General features: G+C 36.3%; 1 protein-coding gene across 1 annotated transcript in view; it reads left to right on the top strand.

Annotated features, from left to right (window-relative positions):
* The window catches only part of MXI1 (MAX interactor 1, dimerization protein), a 54,245-nt gene extending 39,608 nt beyond the window's left edge, over positions 1-14,637 (top strand). The window contains exons 4-6 of the mRNA XM_006920868.2: positions 7,435-7,549; positions 8,172-8,343; positions 12,091-14,637. Of these exons, the coding sequence (XP_006920930.1) occupies positions 7,435-7,549; positions 8,172-8,343; positions 12,091-12,254 (451 nt within the window). The 3' untranslated portion in view covers positions 12,255-14,637. The remainder of the gene's footprint in view (positions 1-7,434; positions 7,550-8,171; positions 8,344-12,090) is intronic.
* Positions 14,638-15,607: the final 970 nt, after the last annotated feature.

Below are 15,607 nucleotides of genomic sequence, written 5' to 3'. Positions count from 1 at the left end.
GAAAAAAAAAATTTTTGTTTATGTGTTCTGCACTATAGGCTTCATCTGATCAGCAGTCCTGGGATCTTGTAAAACTATGCAAACACTAATTTCTCATGTTATCAGATGGGATAAAAACTGTTTGTTTATATCTCCCTTTCATTGTGGAGTACCTCTTTTTTAGACTTTTTCCTGTCATACCTGGGTTTTCTTAGCTGTTTCTTTTCTATTTTTTTCCTTTGTTATTATTCCTGCAATTATACTTGTTATTATCACTATTTCTTGAACAACAGCTGGAACAGAGACCAAACTTAGTCAGATTATCTACTTCCTAGGAGGCCTCTTAATAAGGTCAGAAAGTCAAAATTGATGACAAAATAATTAGATTAAAAAATTTTTTTTGAATTTCATTTGACATTGTTGTTCTAGTCCCCCACTACTGTAAATCCTTTGATAAGTCACAGTCTTACAATGGCTGCAGTTCATAACCCTGCGCTTCACTATAAAAAGAGATATTGACTCTAATCAAGAGTTAAGTTGGAAATTGTTGGTTACTCTACATGCAGTAGTCTTTCTTGGTGACTTCAGCTGCACACAAAAAAACCCAGTGTCGAGTTCTGGCATCCATAAATCTCTTACAAATGTTGGCTTGATATCTGATGATACTGTTTAAAGGCCCCAGTTTTGTTACCTCAACTTTGGTGAGTTAGAGTCCCAGATATATCCACTCGAAATGATGTTACATTCCCCCTCCCCACTGTGGGCCCAGTCATTCTGTTTGATATTAGAAGAACTGAAATGACTAAAAGTATGGATTCAGTCTTATATAGAAGATAATTAAAATATGGTGTGATTAGTGTACAAATCAAGTGTTATCTTGGCAAGAAAGGGATGTGGCAAGGAAGGCCTCATGGAAGAAACAGTTGTTTGGCTGTAGGTTGACAAATGAGTTAGAGGCCCACTAAGTGAACAGTGGAAAGAAAGCCATTCCAGGTAGAGAAATCAGTAAATATAAAAGCACATTTGGTTTGTGGAAGAGGTTTTCAAGAAGTAGTAGGAAGTGGGGGCTGGAAAGGTGGTAGACAGAAGGCTAAATTATAGCATTTTCAAACAGATAGACATTACTACTGGCATCTTTTAAAGGCCTTTACAACATCTAGTTCAGTGACATAATAGGGTGGAGCTCATTGTTTACTGTTGATCATTGTTTATTGCCCGAGTGGCACTTCATCCTCTTCATATCTCTGAGATAAAAAGACTAAATAAAATTGCAGCCTACATGAAATCTGTATAGTTTGATAAAGAATATGTCACTATTTTGTCGTCATCATTTTATTGAATACTTACCTCTCTCCCTCTTCTCTCCACCTCCCCGCTAACCTTCCCCTCTTTTTCTCTAAATCTTTGAGAGACATAATCCCCAGCCATGATTCAGAAATCCAAAGCTCTGTCAGTGATCTCCAGTAATATGCTCTAGTAGTTTGAATATAGATTCTTAGAGATCCTGGGATGTGGTGTGAAATAATGTGAGATTTATTGGAAGTCATTTTTTTATCCTAAAAGTATTATTTGCGTTATCTGTCCTTTTTTTATATATAAAATAGTGTGTGGGTTTTTTTTTTTCAAATCTTTGAGGAAAATTATGACTTCTGGAAGGCACAGTATGTTTAACCTTATGGCTTTAAATACTCTCTGGCTCCCTACCCTAAGAACTACTTAGATTTTATTAGGAGAAAGTGATTTTAAAAAGCCTTCCAAGAGTGAGTAACATATATCTCAGCCTTACTGATTTTATTTATTTGTATATAAATAAGCCCTTTAGTGCTGAGGTGGACAATGTGACAGAATAATTTATATTATGTAGTATATATAATTTATATAATTTATAACTTCATTATAACATTTGTTGATATTCCTATCTGGTTATTTTACCAGTTGAATTAAGAAGAATATTAATGAAAGCAGCTTTTCTTTCAAAACTAAGAAGAGGGTCACAGCTATTCTCCTGAGTCTGTATTTTGTTGTCATCAAGCCCCATGACACCACAATCAGGTCTAATGCTAGGGAAATGCCATTTTCCAGGCTACTACCTATGAGTTAATAGTCTGTTAATTTTTCGTGAAGTAGATTTAATATGTAAGTTGTAAATGAAACATAATTATCATATGCCATTTTATAGGAATCACTAAGCTTTCTTATTTCTCAAACGAAATAAGCTGAACAGCAGAATATGATCATATTTGTTTTTATAAATAAAATTTATGAGCAGCATGAGTGTGCTTGATAGCTGGATCCATTTTTAATGTCATTTTTCATAAGAAAGGGAGGCAGGCTTTTTTTTTTTTTGAAAAAAATTTAGGTATTTTTCAAAAGATTCTGAATACATTAAATTTTAGAGAAACATTGGAATATAAAATATGTAGGATAAGCAATTAGCTACTGTCATGTGCAAAAGTGTTGTGTAGGAAACTGGGAAGCCTGGCCACAAGCCACTGCAGCTTTGAAGAATGTGGCTCGAGGGAAGACTCGCAGCCCATTGCATAACATTCAGCAGAGAGGAAAATACAGGCACTGTCCCTATCACTTGACTTGTTTTCCATTTTGATTTAGTTACTTGGCAAAGTCTTGGTATCCTGCAGTGGAGGAATGAAAGACAAGCAAGTTCCAATGAAAGACCATGCCTTCAAGGGCATCAGCCAATGGACAGTTTGTGAGGCCGGGCAGGCGCGTTAAATTTCTTATTGTTGTTGGGCAGAGGGATTAGAGTTTCGAGAGAGGACTTGAAAAACATCATCGTGTGATACTTGCAATTTTTTTCTGAAAAGGAATTCTTTCTTCTCTTCTTCAACACTGTGTGCTTCTTGTGGTTGATATACCTGTGTTTTAAAATATCATGGCTACCAGGAGGGGACATTTTATAGCAAAATCATTTCCCCTCATGTTCTGTGATATTTCAGTTTGGCAGTAGAGTTTATGAGGTTTGAAATCAAAAGCAGCATTGGTTCCTTCAGGGAAAAATGATCCCAATCTACCAAAATAAAAGCCAAACAGACTCTAATTGTTCCTTTTCCCACGAGGGGCTTGCCCTTTTTGAAGGTGTGGGTAATTTTAATAGGACCTTCTCTCTAACAGAGTTAGTCACTAGGAATTGCCTCTTCCCCTGGGGGAACCCCACTTTTTAAATCTCATTTTAAAACAGACCTCAAAAATATCTTTGAAAATAAAAGTACTTTGGTATCTCTCCATTCTCTTGCCCCTCCGTCTCAGCAAGAAAACTTCAGTTTTCTCACAGAGCACCTCCTGCTGCAGTGTCTAACTTTGCTAAAGTCACTCGTGCTAAATTAGGAAAGAGTTTTTAGTTTTATAGTTTTTATTGTGCTATCCATGTGTTGTGAAAAGTTAAATAAATGCTAACCAGGGGGATAATTTTTTTTCTCATTTTCAATCGAATCTAGGTCCGTAATTTTTACAGTGTTAAATTTTTTCTGTTGGTTGTTAGTCTGGTGTTCATCAGAATAGTCTACATAGCAGCTTTAACTTTCCCCAGACTTATTACCCTATGTCGATTAAAGGTGCAAGATGATGGCTTTTATGAATCCTTGTTCTCTATGCCAGCTCTTCCACTCCTTGGAGACATTAAGACATCATGTTTATGATACTTGAAACTTTTTCCTCAGTGCATAAGGATTTTCAAATCATACCAAGCTTTTTTCTTCTCTGTCTCTTGTCCTCTTTTCTTCCACCAGTGTCTTAGAGCCCATGATTTGTCAACCACATACAGGAGGCTCCTGAGCCACCAGTCACATGAGAATGAAGGCAAGAAAAGAAAGGACCAGATGGCATCAGAAGATAGGCCTTCTTTGGTCGTTGGTGGTTAAGCTTGCAATCTGGTTACCATCAGGGAGACTATGGGGGAAAGGGTGCAGAGCAGCACAGCACCACTGTAAGGGAAGAAGAATTTTGCCATACAGGTTACAGTCACAAGGTGTATCCATTGCTCTTGGAAGGGTGCATTTACCTAAAACTGTGGCATATAAGCACATGTGGAAAACTGTGTGCACTGTTTGGGTGGCAACTTTGAAAAGTATGGCTCCCTCCCCCTTGTTTAGCTGCTGTCCTTCAACTGCCGTTAACCCTTTCGCTGTTCTACTCACCAAATGCCTAATTCAGTTGCAAGTCCAAAAACTATAAGAAATGACATTTGGCTTCCATAAATAACACCTTTTCCCAAAGGAGAGAAGAGGACATCACTCACCACTCATTCTTCATACTAGTATCTGTTTTGGAGGACTGAATTTACAAAACATAGAAAATGGCATCATCAGTCTTTGTGAGACTTGATATCTCAGGGTGTTTTCTTGGTATAAGTTGTATCTTGGAGCACACTAACAATTACTTTACTGAAGAAATGTTCAGTAGTGGCTAATAAAAAAATATTTTAGAGGACAGTCTGCCTTCCCTATTCATTTAGGTATTACTTATACCTTGACTCCCTTGGCCTGGGCAGTTCCTGATTTGCCAGTGCTACTGCAGATCACTAGACTGCTGAACTTGGCTATTATTTCCTTATTGAATTCCAACTCAGTTGTTTTTTCTTGAATGAAAAAAAAAACTAAAGTATTTTTAATTTTAGGTTTAAAATTGGTCCCAATATATGAACTTGATTCCTTTTCTCTTCTTTTAATTACCTTGAAAATCTTTGCTTTTTCATAAATTCAATATCCCTGAAGTCCAGAGTCAAGTTTCAGCTTTTTATGACTGCCTCCTCCAATTACAGTCTCTCCTTTTATTCAGATTCTGTTGCCCTTGATATCTGTTGACTCATTTCATTATAAACCAAATGAAAGACAACAATATGTTTTGTTCTGTAGTCTAGATTATAAACTCTTAAAGTTTACATTTCTTTTTTTAATTCTCCCACTCAAGCAAAGTGTCTGGAACGTTGCTAGTATACAGAAGTCATGCGATAAATATACAATTGAATGATTAAAAAAGAGAAAACGTAGGCATTTTAATATAATGTTAGTTGAATTCTGCCTGGATTTTAGTATGATTTTAACTTAGTTCTCACAAAACAGAAAATTGACCCACTCATTTTTTTCTTGATGTGAAACTGTAGTAAGGAATCATTCTGAAGTTTCTTGAACTAAAGATATTTCCTATATATACTCTGGATGTCTCAATTTCTTGTTTAAAGTAATTTAAACAGATTGACAAGTTATTCTTATGGCAACATGCATGTCAACTTCAGTTGCTCTGTTAATTGTTTTAGATGACTAAATTCAGAGCCCCCGTGGGAACCTCTAGAGTTATTAGCAAGAGAACCACCAGTCTCTCTCTCTCCACCCTCCGGTCAGATCACATGATGTAGTTGTTAGGCAAATGCTGTAATAATTCTAATGAAGAGTTTAAAGGCACTTTTTATTGTGGATTTGGTTTTCGGTTTTTTGTTTTTGTTTTTTTTAGTCTGCTCAGCAAGAATTCTCTGTGATCCTGTGAGACTCCTCACCTAAGAGGTTTTCCACTTAAAAATGAAAATTTTGCTAAAGGGTCTATGATTTCAGGTAGCATAGCAAGGGAGGAGAGTGACTTTTTAATTTTTAAATCACATTCAGAGGGATCTATTGATGTACTTTTAATTTAGGGAAAACTTCAAAATTCCTTGATCCATATGTCAGGATTCAGCCTGGAGCTAATTCTTAGATTTGAGTTATTAAACTCAACAGAGATTTTGAATGAAAATACTAACAGACCTTTAACTTGTAGCTGGGCTAGTGGGCCCTGGAAGAATCTTGACAATTCATCAGCCAAATCTCTGACCTCACTACTTTTAACTATCCTTGCTTGCCTACCCCGCTTTCAAATTGCTAGCATTTGAGAATTTCACTTGGCATTATTTCGTGTATATTAAGACAGAGAAAGTAAAGTTTGGCAGGTGAGCTAATAAAACCATTTTGGCCTTCTTTACTGAGAAAATGCAGGATGTGTTTTGTTCTCGGTATAGTTGAGACAGTTGCTAAATGTTCGATTAACAGTTCTTTGAAGAGTAGGGGTAAACTATGGACACATTTGTGAATTTTTTCAGATATATTATTAACTGTGGTGCCTTATGTGAAGCACAGAACCAAAGATGTGGACTAGTGTTGTTTTAGAGTGGAATTATATACCCAGAACTCTCATCATGGTGATCATAGTTCCTTTAGGGTACAGGGAAGGTAAATTCATAAGGCTCTCTGCTAGGATTTCCAGGAGAAATTTTCTCTAACTTGCCCACAGGATGGGCAGATTAAAGAATGTAATGAGTTTTTCACTTGGCTTTTTCCTATATGAAGAAAATTGGATGTGGGTAGTAAGAGAGAAGAGAAGGAGAGAGAGAAATAAAATTAAAAGCTAATGAGCTGGTATACTTAAGTATTAGGAAACAGGGGACTGTTTTATGGGTTGTGGTTTCAGTGGCTAGAATTGACCACAGAGCCATATATTTTGCCTAATCTTGTCCTTGCTGGTCACAGAATTTTGCTGTTTCTATTGTGTTAGATCAAAGTTGCCATTTTTATAAGCAAATTTCATGAAATCAGAAATTTCATGATTCAGCCTGATGCATAATCATATGTAACACCACAGGATGGGTGGGTGTGTGTGTGTGTGTGTGTGTGTGTGTGTGTGTGTGTGTGTGTAAGGTAGAAGGGGGGAAATGGAAATTCGTAAGTATTTTGTACCCTTGGGATACCCCCAGCTGAAAACTCTTACTCTAGACTACAGTTTTAGTTATTCAGAATCAAATACAATTGCCCTAGTGTGCTTTCCTATTTCCACATTAATACATTTGACATAATTTATGAGATAGGTTAAAATTTAATCATCTCTGACAGAGATTATCATTAGGGATAATAATCTGAAGTGACCTGGTATCTGTAGAGTACAACAGAAATGGCAGAGACTGAAAATCAGTAGGCATGACTGTACGGATGGGTGTGTGTGTGTGTGTGTGTGTGTGTGTGTGTGTGTGTGTGTGTGTGTGTGTAAAAGGTAGAAGGGAGGAAATGGAAATTCGTAAGTATTTTGTACCCCTTGGGATACCCCAGCTGAAAACTCTTACTCTAGACTACAGTTTTAGTTATTCAGAATCAAATACAATTGCCCTAGTGTGCTTTCCTATTTCCACATTAATACATTTGACATAATTTATGAGATAGGTTAAAATTTAATCATCTCTGACAGAGATTATCATTAGGGATAATAATCTGAAGTGACCTGGTATCTGTAGAGTACAACAGAAATGGCAGAGACTGAAAATCAGTAGGCATGACTGTACTTGCAGATACTTTGAAACGGAAGAATTAGGGGTGTAACATGGTTATAGACTAAATAATGTGCAAATAATTATTTGTCTTAAAATAGGTTTTAGGATGTTTCTAGTGGAATATTCAGGCTGTGCTGACTTTTTTGTCTTAGACGAGCTCATCTGCGCCTGTGTTTAGAACGTTTAAAAGTTCTGATTCCACTAGGACCAGACTGCACCAGGCACACAACACTTGGTTTGCTCAACAAAGCCAAAGCACACATCAAGGTGAGAATTTTTACTTTTCATATTTACACATGATTCTCTCGGTCCTGGTTTCATTAGAAGCAATGATTCCTATTCATATACATCAACTAGCTCACTGTGCCCTCCTTAATAACTGATGCAAGAGAAATAATTTTAAAACTTATCAGCTCATCTGATGGGAACAACATAACCTGATTAAACTAATTTTTTTGTGTGTCATAACATGGCCATTTGAATTGCTGGGAGTACTAGGAAAATAACAATTACTCTGCAGATACCCAGAAGGAAGCCAGTTGTGCCCTCTGGTGGAGATGACTTCATTTGGCTGTGTGTCCCTCAGTATTTTTCCATCAAACTACACTACAGAGCAAGTTTCTCTTTGTGGAGATAACTTTACAGACTTTGAGAATTCCATACTGTTCTAGTAATGTAGCATTCATTACATACACCAAAAAAGTGAAGAACTATTTTCAATGTTTAAAAATATGTATTTCTGTATGTTTTTATATGCATACACACATATATTACCTGTATATTCGTTCATGTCTGTCAAAGAAGAAATCTTTTGAGATGTTAGGTACAAATCAGATTTACTCTTTGTACTAGACTACACACAAATTTAAATATCATTTTGTCATTTTAGAAACTTGAAGAGGCTGAGAGGAAGAGCCAGCATCAGCTAGAGAACTTGGAACGAGAACAGAGATTTTTGAAGCGGCGACTGGAACAGCTGCAGGGTCCTCAGGAGATGGAACGAATACGAATGGACAGCATTGGATCAACTATTTCTTCAGATCGTTCTGATTCAGAGCGAGGTAGGCAGTGTGCTTCTTCCCTAATGAAATACTGAGTGTCCTGTATCTGGATTTAGGGAAGATGGGTTCAGAGGCATTGCTTTCTTCTTTTTGGCCAACACTATAACCACCTAGATTTTATACAATTACATTGTCTAGTAATGCCTGTATGAAATATAGAACCTTTTTTTCTTGATTATATAAGTATGTTTAATATTCTACTTTGAAATGATTTCAGCCTTAAAAGTTGTAAGTTTTCTGTAGAAAATTTTAAGTTCTCATATACTCTTCACCCAGGTTTCCCTAATGTAAACATCTTATATAATCATAATACAGTTATCAAAATTAACATTCATGCAATACTATTAATCTGTAGACTCTATTCAGATTTTACCACTTTTCCTACTCATGTCCTTTGTCTAACACAGGATCCAGTGTAGGATTTCACATTGCATTAAATATTTCTTCAGTATTTCTTTCATGACTGTGACACTTTTGAAGAATATTGGCTCATTATTTTATCTTTCCATTTGGGTTTGTCCGATGGTTTCTTACTAGATTGAGGTTATACATTTGGGGGAAGAAATATCACAAAAGTGATGTTGTGCTCTTCTCAATTTATTATATCAAGAAGATACATGATGTTGATGGGTTTTATTACTGCTGAGGTTAATTTTTATACCTATATTTTAAAGTACCACAACCCTTCGTTTCTCTTTCCATCCGTTCCAGAACATTTGTCTTTGGCAGAATTTAAGAACAAAAATTCACAAAAAAGAAATTGTTTGAATTTTACTGATCTATTCGTCTGTAGCTTCCACTACATCAGGCCTCACACCACAACAAAAGATTCCTCCAGAGGTACTCTGGTGATTTTAAGTTTTACATTTGGGAAAACAAGGCTCACGAGATCTCAGAGATTCTAAAACAAAACAAAACAAAATTTGTAAAATTTCTTGTTTTGACTTTTTATTATGGGAATTTCAAACATACTCAAAAGTAGAAGAGAATAATGAACTCTCGTGCACCCATGCCCATCTCCCAGTTTGAACTGTCAGTGTTCTGCCGTTCCTCTTTCATCCCCACCACCTTCATTCTCACCATTTTTTTTAATGTTTTAAATCAACTCCTAGATAACAGGATCATGTTATCCCTCAATACTTCAGTATGTATCTTTAAGAAATAGGACTTTAAAAAACATAATCATAATACTATTATAATTTCCTACAAAAATTAATAAAATCAGATCTTATTTAATGTTATCTAATACTGTTTCTGATTTTCTCAGAAGTGGCATTTTACCATTGGTATGTTTGAATTAGAATCCAAAGCCCACATTACATTTGTTGTGCCTTTTAAGATACTTTTAATCTATAATATTTTCTCTTCCCACTTTTTTTTTTTCAATGCCATTTATTTGTTGTAGAAACTAGGAAACTGGGTCATTTTTCTTATAGAATTTCCCACATTTTAGATTTGGCTGATTGAATCCTCATGGTGTCATTTAACATGTTTTTCTCTCTCTCATATTTCCTGTAAACTGGTTGGTAGATCTAGTGGCTTTATTAAATTTGGGTTTTTTCGAGGCAAGAATATTTCAGAGGTGGTGCAATGTACTTCCTGTTGCATCAATATTATGTCTAGTTGTCCCACTCTAGTGAAAACATTGGTTAAGAGGTTCAGGTGACATCATCTTGATACATTTATGCAGATGTATCAACCTTTCACTTAATAGTTTTGGAAATCATTGATGATTATTGCCCTGATCATTATTTCATTAGGTGTCACAAAATAGTGATTTTCTAATTGTTATTCTTCTTACATTTGTTTTCATTTTCTTCTGTAAAGAACAACGTTTCCTCATCAAGTTTTAGGTTACTCTGAAATAAAGTCCCTACAAGGAAGAAGGGGTAAACGCTTGTTGTTTTGTTTTGTTTTTGCTTTATCAATTTTCTGAATAAGTTGGTACCTTAGCAACCTCCAGAGGTGACAGGGCTTTTTGTTTTGCTGTTTGTTTTTGATCATATTATGAACTCTTTTCATGTTTTGAATGTGTTCCAATCCATCGTAATCATTCTTTTTCTTTTTAATACTCAAATTTCCTATATTCCGTAGGAGTCTTTCAAATTGGTTTTGGATTCCTTTTAACACAATACTAGAAGTCCTTGGGTTTTTGTTGTTGTTTTGCTTATATAAAAGTTAATTTTTAAGTGGCACTCAGTTTTGAAGAACTAAAGTTTACCAGGGGCAAGAGCAGTGAACCTCTAGGACATGATACATTTGTGACCATGAGGTGTAGCAGAAATATCCCTGAATTAGGAGGTAGACCTTGATCGTGGTCTTCTACTGCTTACCAGCTGTGTGACCTTGTCAGGCTTTAATTGCTCTTCCTACTGTTTTCTCTTTGTACCTACCAACCTCCAAATTTTAGAGTGTATCTTCATCATTGTAGTTCTTATTTAAGTACTCCCAGTGTGCCAGTATGTTCTTATCCTTATCTGGCAGCCGTTTTTCCTAGTAACTTCTACTAATATCTCTAGTCCATTTGGCTAGAGCAGTCTCTCATTTTACTTTGTTTTGATTGAGTTCAGCATGCTCTATTAGAAAAGGTGTCTTGATTTTATTTCCCAATAGTAAGTTAGATGAGTGGGAAACACTAAATAGCCTGTGAAGCATTATGGGTATGAAACCAAGTTATGAATTCATAGGATTATTTGTACAGCTTGTTTGGACAGCTGCCTGCATTTTAGAAACAGATCTCTAAAACTTTTTGAAGCAACAAGCCCTTTTGAAAATTACTCTTTGAAATAACTTACTGTCTTCTTGAGCTCAGCAAGAATCCACTTTTCCTAAAGCAGTTGCAATCAGTGTGAACCCTTAAAGTCAGTGCCAAATATGAAACATCAGGCTTTGAGTTTGTTTTAAGAGACTTGGAGAACCTTGAGTTCATTCTGTTATGGGAGAAAACAATTTTTCAACTGCCTTTTATTTTTTTAAATGTGCATTGCTTTTCATTTATTATTGGTGATTGTATATGTAGTATTTAACAATTAAGATATCTATCGATAGCCTGGTCATATGTATTTGTTTTTTTGTGTCATGTTTGATTTTTGAAGTAAAGTTAAATACCACCATTGAAATGCCTTTACTATAATCTTTATTATAGCTCTCACTATAATCCAGAGACTTTAAGCGTCAGGCCCTCATTTCAAGCTACATTTAATGTAAGAAAATTAAATTGAAAACAAATCCCATATGACGAATCCTAGAAGTTGGTAGAACTGTCTACAGAATGATACCACCAAAGGCCTAGATGGATAAATTTTCTAGTTTGCCTGTATTGTTTATGCTTTTTTCCTCTTTTAAGGCAACTCTGATTAATAAACAGCACTGAGAATTAGTTTCTAGTTTAATGCAAAACAGATGTTGTTAAACCACTTGGGGTTGGGATCTTTTAATATTAAGCACTAATTCTCAAATAGGCCGGCCGAGTGCTTTTGGTGGGAGGTCCAGACAGACTGGCGTCAAAGGCTTTAGTAAACTTGCTGCCTAAATCGAGACCACCACTGTATACTAGACATCCTCTTGCAAATATATCCCTGTCTCTTCACCTTCAGTTTCCTTTGTTCTCCAGACATCACTGATAATAAGCTTGTACAATAATTTTTTATATTATAAAAAGTAATCATTTTTCCTCATGCCCTCTTAGTTTTTGAAAAGTGCATGCATACTAGATTATTAACGTTATTCTTTTTTTCCCTTTGGCAGAGGAGATTGAAGTGGATGTTGAAAGCACAGAGTTCTCCCATGGAGAAGTGGACAATATCAGTACCACCAGCATCAGTGACATTGATGACCACAGCAGCCTGCAGAGTATTGGGAGTGACGAGGGTTACTCCAGTGCCAGTGTCAAACTTTCGTTCACTTCCTAGAACCCAGCATGACCTAACAGTGCAGGGCAAAATATTTACTGGGCCAATTCAATCCAAACAATCTCTTAAATTGGATTCATGATGCAGTCTCCTCTTTAAAACTAAATAAAACTATACTTGAACAGAAGGGTCAGAAGACCTCTATTTAAGCAAATACTTAGCAAAAAGTGGGGCAGAGCCTCCCCAGCAGAACAAATATTCATAATACTCATTTTTGAAAATCACAGTTTCTAATGGCAGCAGAAAACGTGTGAAATTTTGATTTGATTTAGTTGATTTGAAAGAGGACATTGGAAATTCCATCCTCTTTTTTTTGTTTCTAGTTTACTCATACTACATTGAGTAGACACATTTAAGGATGGGATTATGAACTCTTCCTGAGCTTTATGGTCCTAAAAACAAAATCAAATCTATAGTAGACAACACAAGATAATCAGGCAGTAATCTTGAATAGCTAAAGAGCTATTAAAACAGCCTCAGACAGCTTATCATGAAGCCTGTGGATGATCAATTCCTTAATTTAAAAAAAAGTTCTTTTCATACTCTGCAAAAGGAGAGACTCCCATGAAGCCTTTTGAAAGGGATCATCATGCAGCTCAGCTTTCTGTTGGATTCCATGCTAAGCAAGCTAACCCTACATCCTGCATTGTTAGCACTAAGACACCCAACCGCCAGCTCTACAGTTAGCCGCCTGTAGGCCCTTGGGCAGCATGGGGGCAGTCTGCATGACAGCCTCTACCACACAGGGCCTGAGTTCAGATTGAGGGGCCAGAAGGTAAAAGCTCCACATGCCTCTGTGTCTGTGTAGGCCAGATGGTTGTGCACGCAGATTAGCGGGCCGAGGTCTGAGCAACGGCAGGATTTTTATTTCAGATTTTGATAACTGTTTATATGTGTTGAAAACCAAAATGACATCTTTTTAAAGCTTGTCCATAAAAAACATAGATGTCTTTTATAGTGGAAAAACACATGGGAAAAAATCATCTATTTTGATGCAGCATTTGATAATGATTAAACACCTCACACCTCACTCCTTATAGTGCACAAAATGAATGAGGTCTGGGCTAGGTAGAACAAAGGTCAATGCTGTTTTTGTTTTCTTTTAGAATCATTATCTTTTATCAGCTCTTAACCATCTGATATCTATAGCAGACACTATCATAGTTAGCATAGTTGTTCCGCACTTCTCATTTTAATGTAAAAATTTGCTTCCGTTTTCCTACAGGCAGTCTCTCTCCTTCCTTACAGTCCCACTGTGCAGGTGCTGTTGTTGCTCTTACCAATATTTTCAGAAATGTTATTTTAAGTGAAATTCCTAGCCTGCACTTTGATGTCATGTGTTCTCTTTGTCTTTCAAACTCTCCTTTCTCCCCTAGCCCTCTCCCTTATCCCAGGAAGCCTTCATGGAGACCTTACCCTTGGCTCTTTGAACTTGTATACTTTAAATAAGTTAACTACCCTTAATTACTTAAAAAAAAAAAAAAAAAGCTTTATGATTTTCATAACTTATTGCTGATTTTAATGGGTTGTTAATTTCAGTCCTGTAGTTTTGTTTAGATAGGGCTGGGCAAGGAAAAAGAAAATAAAGACAACCATATTTAGCAGTGCAGTTGAGTTGTGTGTGTAATGTTAGACTATCCTTTGTAAGTAGCACTTTAACAGCTTTCACTGCTTCTGTATACAAAGTGTACCATCTTGGTCATACACAAGGCCTCAGCATATATTTACTTGTTCTTGTGCTCTTCCTGTGCCTCCAAAAATATTTTATTCTCGATTGTGCTATGTTTGAGTGGAAGAAATTCTTTGAGGTAGATGTGTGAAAAACTGCATGCGTTTAGGAGCCCGTTATTAAAACTTGCTACTTCAGGTGCTGGGGACTTAATGAAAAACATGATACACAAATTCATTTCTGTGGCCCCAGTAAATTATTCCTGGTTTCATTTAAAATTAACTCCTGGCTGGGTTAAAATGTTTCTAGATTTGCTTACTTTTGACTTTCCCAAGTGAGACAGTTTGAAGACTCTACTACCATGGAAAGTGAATGGAAGCCAGTGACTCAACTTCCATTTTGTTATTCCCATGGCATTCATTTGCATCACTTGCCTAGGGCTGGAATTTGGGACTTCATTCAGGTGAATCTGAGGTGCTGCCATTTTGTTGTATATGTATAGGATGGTGGGCTGAGAAGCCTTTGTCACCTTTGTCACAAACCTAGAGTACCTATTTCAACTGCCCCCTAAATTACTCCTTTCCTGGGTTTGTTTTCCTTGGGGGAGGGAGGTGGATTGTATGATGAGTAAGAAGTATTAATTTTTTAAGAGACAGATCGACTTTGAAGATACAAAAGTTAATTGCAAGAAATAAAAATTGTGAATGAAGAATACCCGAGTGCTTATTGTACCCCTCTTCTCTAGGAAAAATCATAAATGAGCATCCACATCTTGAGAGACAACTGTCACATAAATATGCTGATACTACTTCTGTAGTCCAGAATTAAGGGCAATTTGAATCACTGCCATTTCCTGTTCTATAAACAGGTGTCTTCTTGACTGAGAAATCCACATAACCTAACTGCAGGTGGTTTAATGTATGCAATAATCTTTCAGGAAGAACACAAGGCTATTTTTCATTATTTGTTCTCCAAATAACTTCTTAGGGAATCCCTTTGGCTACACATACATCATTGAAAACAAGTCTGGAAGTTCCTATTTAGTCCCCACTACAATACCTGAGTGATATTAACAGGTATAGGTAAATCTTATTTCAGTGCATATTATTACTGAAAAAGATTCTGAAGTCTTTACTCTAGTTTCTGATTAGGTATGAGAAATTGAGTAGAAATGCCTTTTCTAGTCCCCATAACAGTGAGTTTTTAGCGTTATGAAGGAATTTGAAAAGGTAGGATAAGTAAGGCAAAGCTGCTAACCTAAGGCCACACTGCTTCCTGGGTCATCTCTCATGAGAAAACTGTTTTTGGTGTTTGTTTTCTTTCTCTTGAAAAGGCAGCTAGGTGCCTTTTTTCCTGTCTTCTTTTATCCTTCCGCCTCAAAAATTCCATACTGTCTACCCAAAACAGCATAATGTGGGAAGAACAAAGGTTACTGTCACTTTAAATCCCAGCGAGGATGGTGGGCAAGTTACTTAATTTCTTCAGGGAGACTGTTTCCTCCTGAAGAGTTTTGATAAATACTACCTCTATCTCAAAAGGTTTTAAGGATTAAAACTGATATATGTAAATCCACCCCTCCCCCCCATCCTTCTGCATCTAGGAGTTTGTAGCACCAAAAGAAAATTGAGAGGTGTGTACTTCTCTACATTTTCTGATGAATGCAACCTCTAAATCTCTTCATCCT

This window comes from Pteropus alecto, unplaced genomic scaffold, assembly GCF_000325575.1.
Source record: "Pteropus alecto unplaced genomic scaffold, ASM32557v1 scaffold177, whole genome shotgun sequence".
NCBI lineage: Eukaryota > Metazoa > Chordata > Mammalia > Chiroptera > Pteropodidae > Pteropus > Pteropus alecto.
The sequence above is the reverse complement of the archived record's forward strand: the minus strand, read 5'-3'. Positions and strand labels throughout refer to the sequence as shown.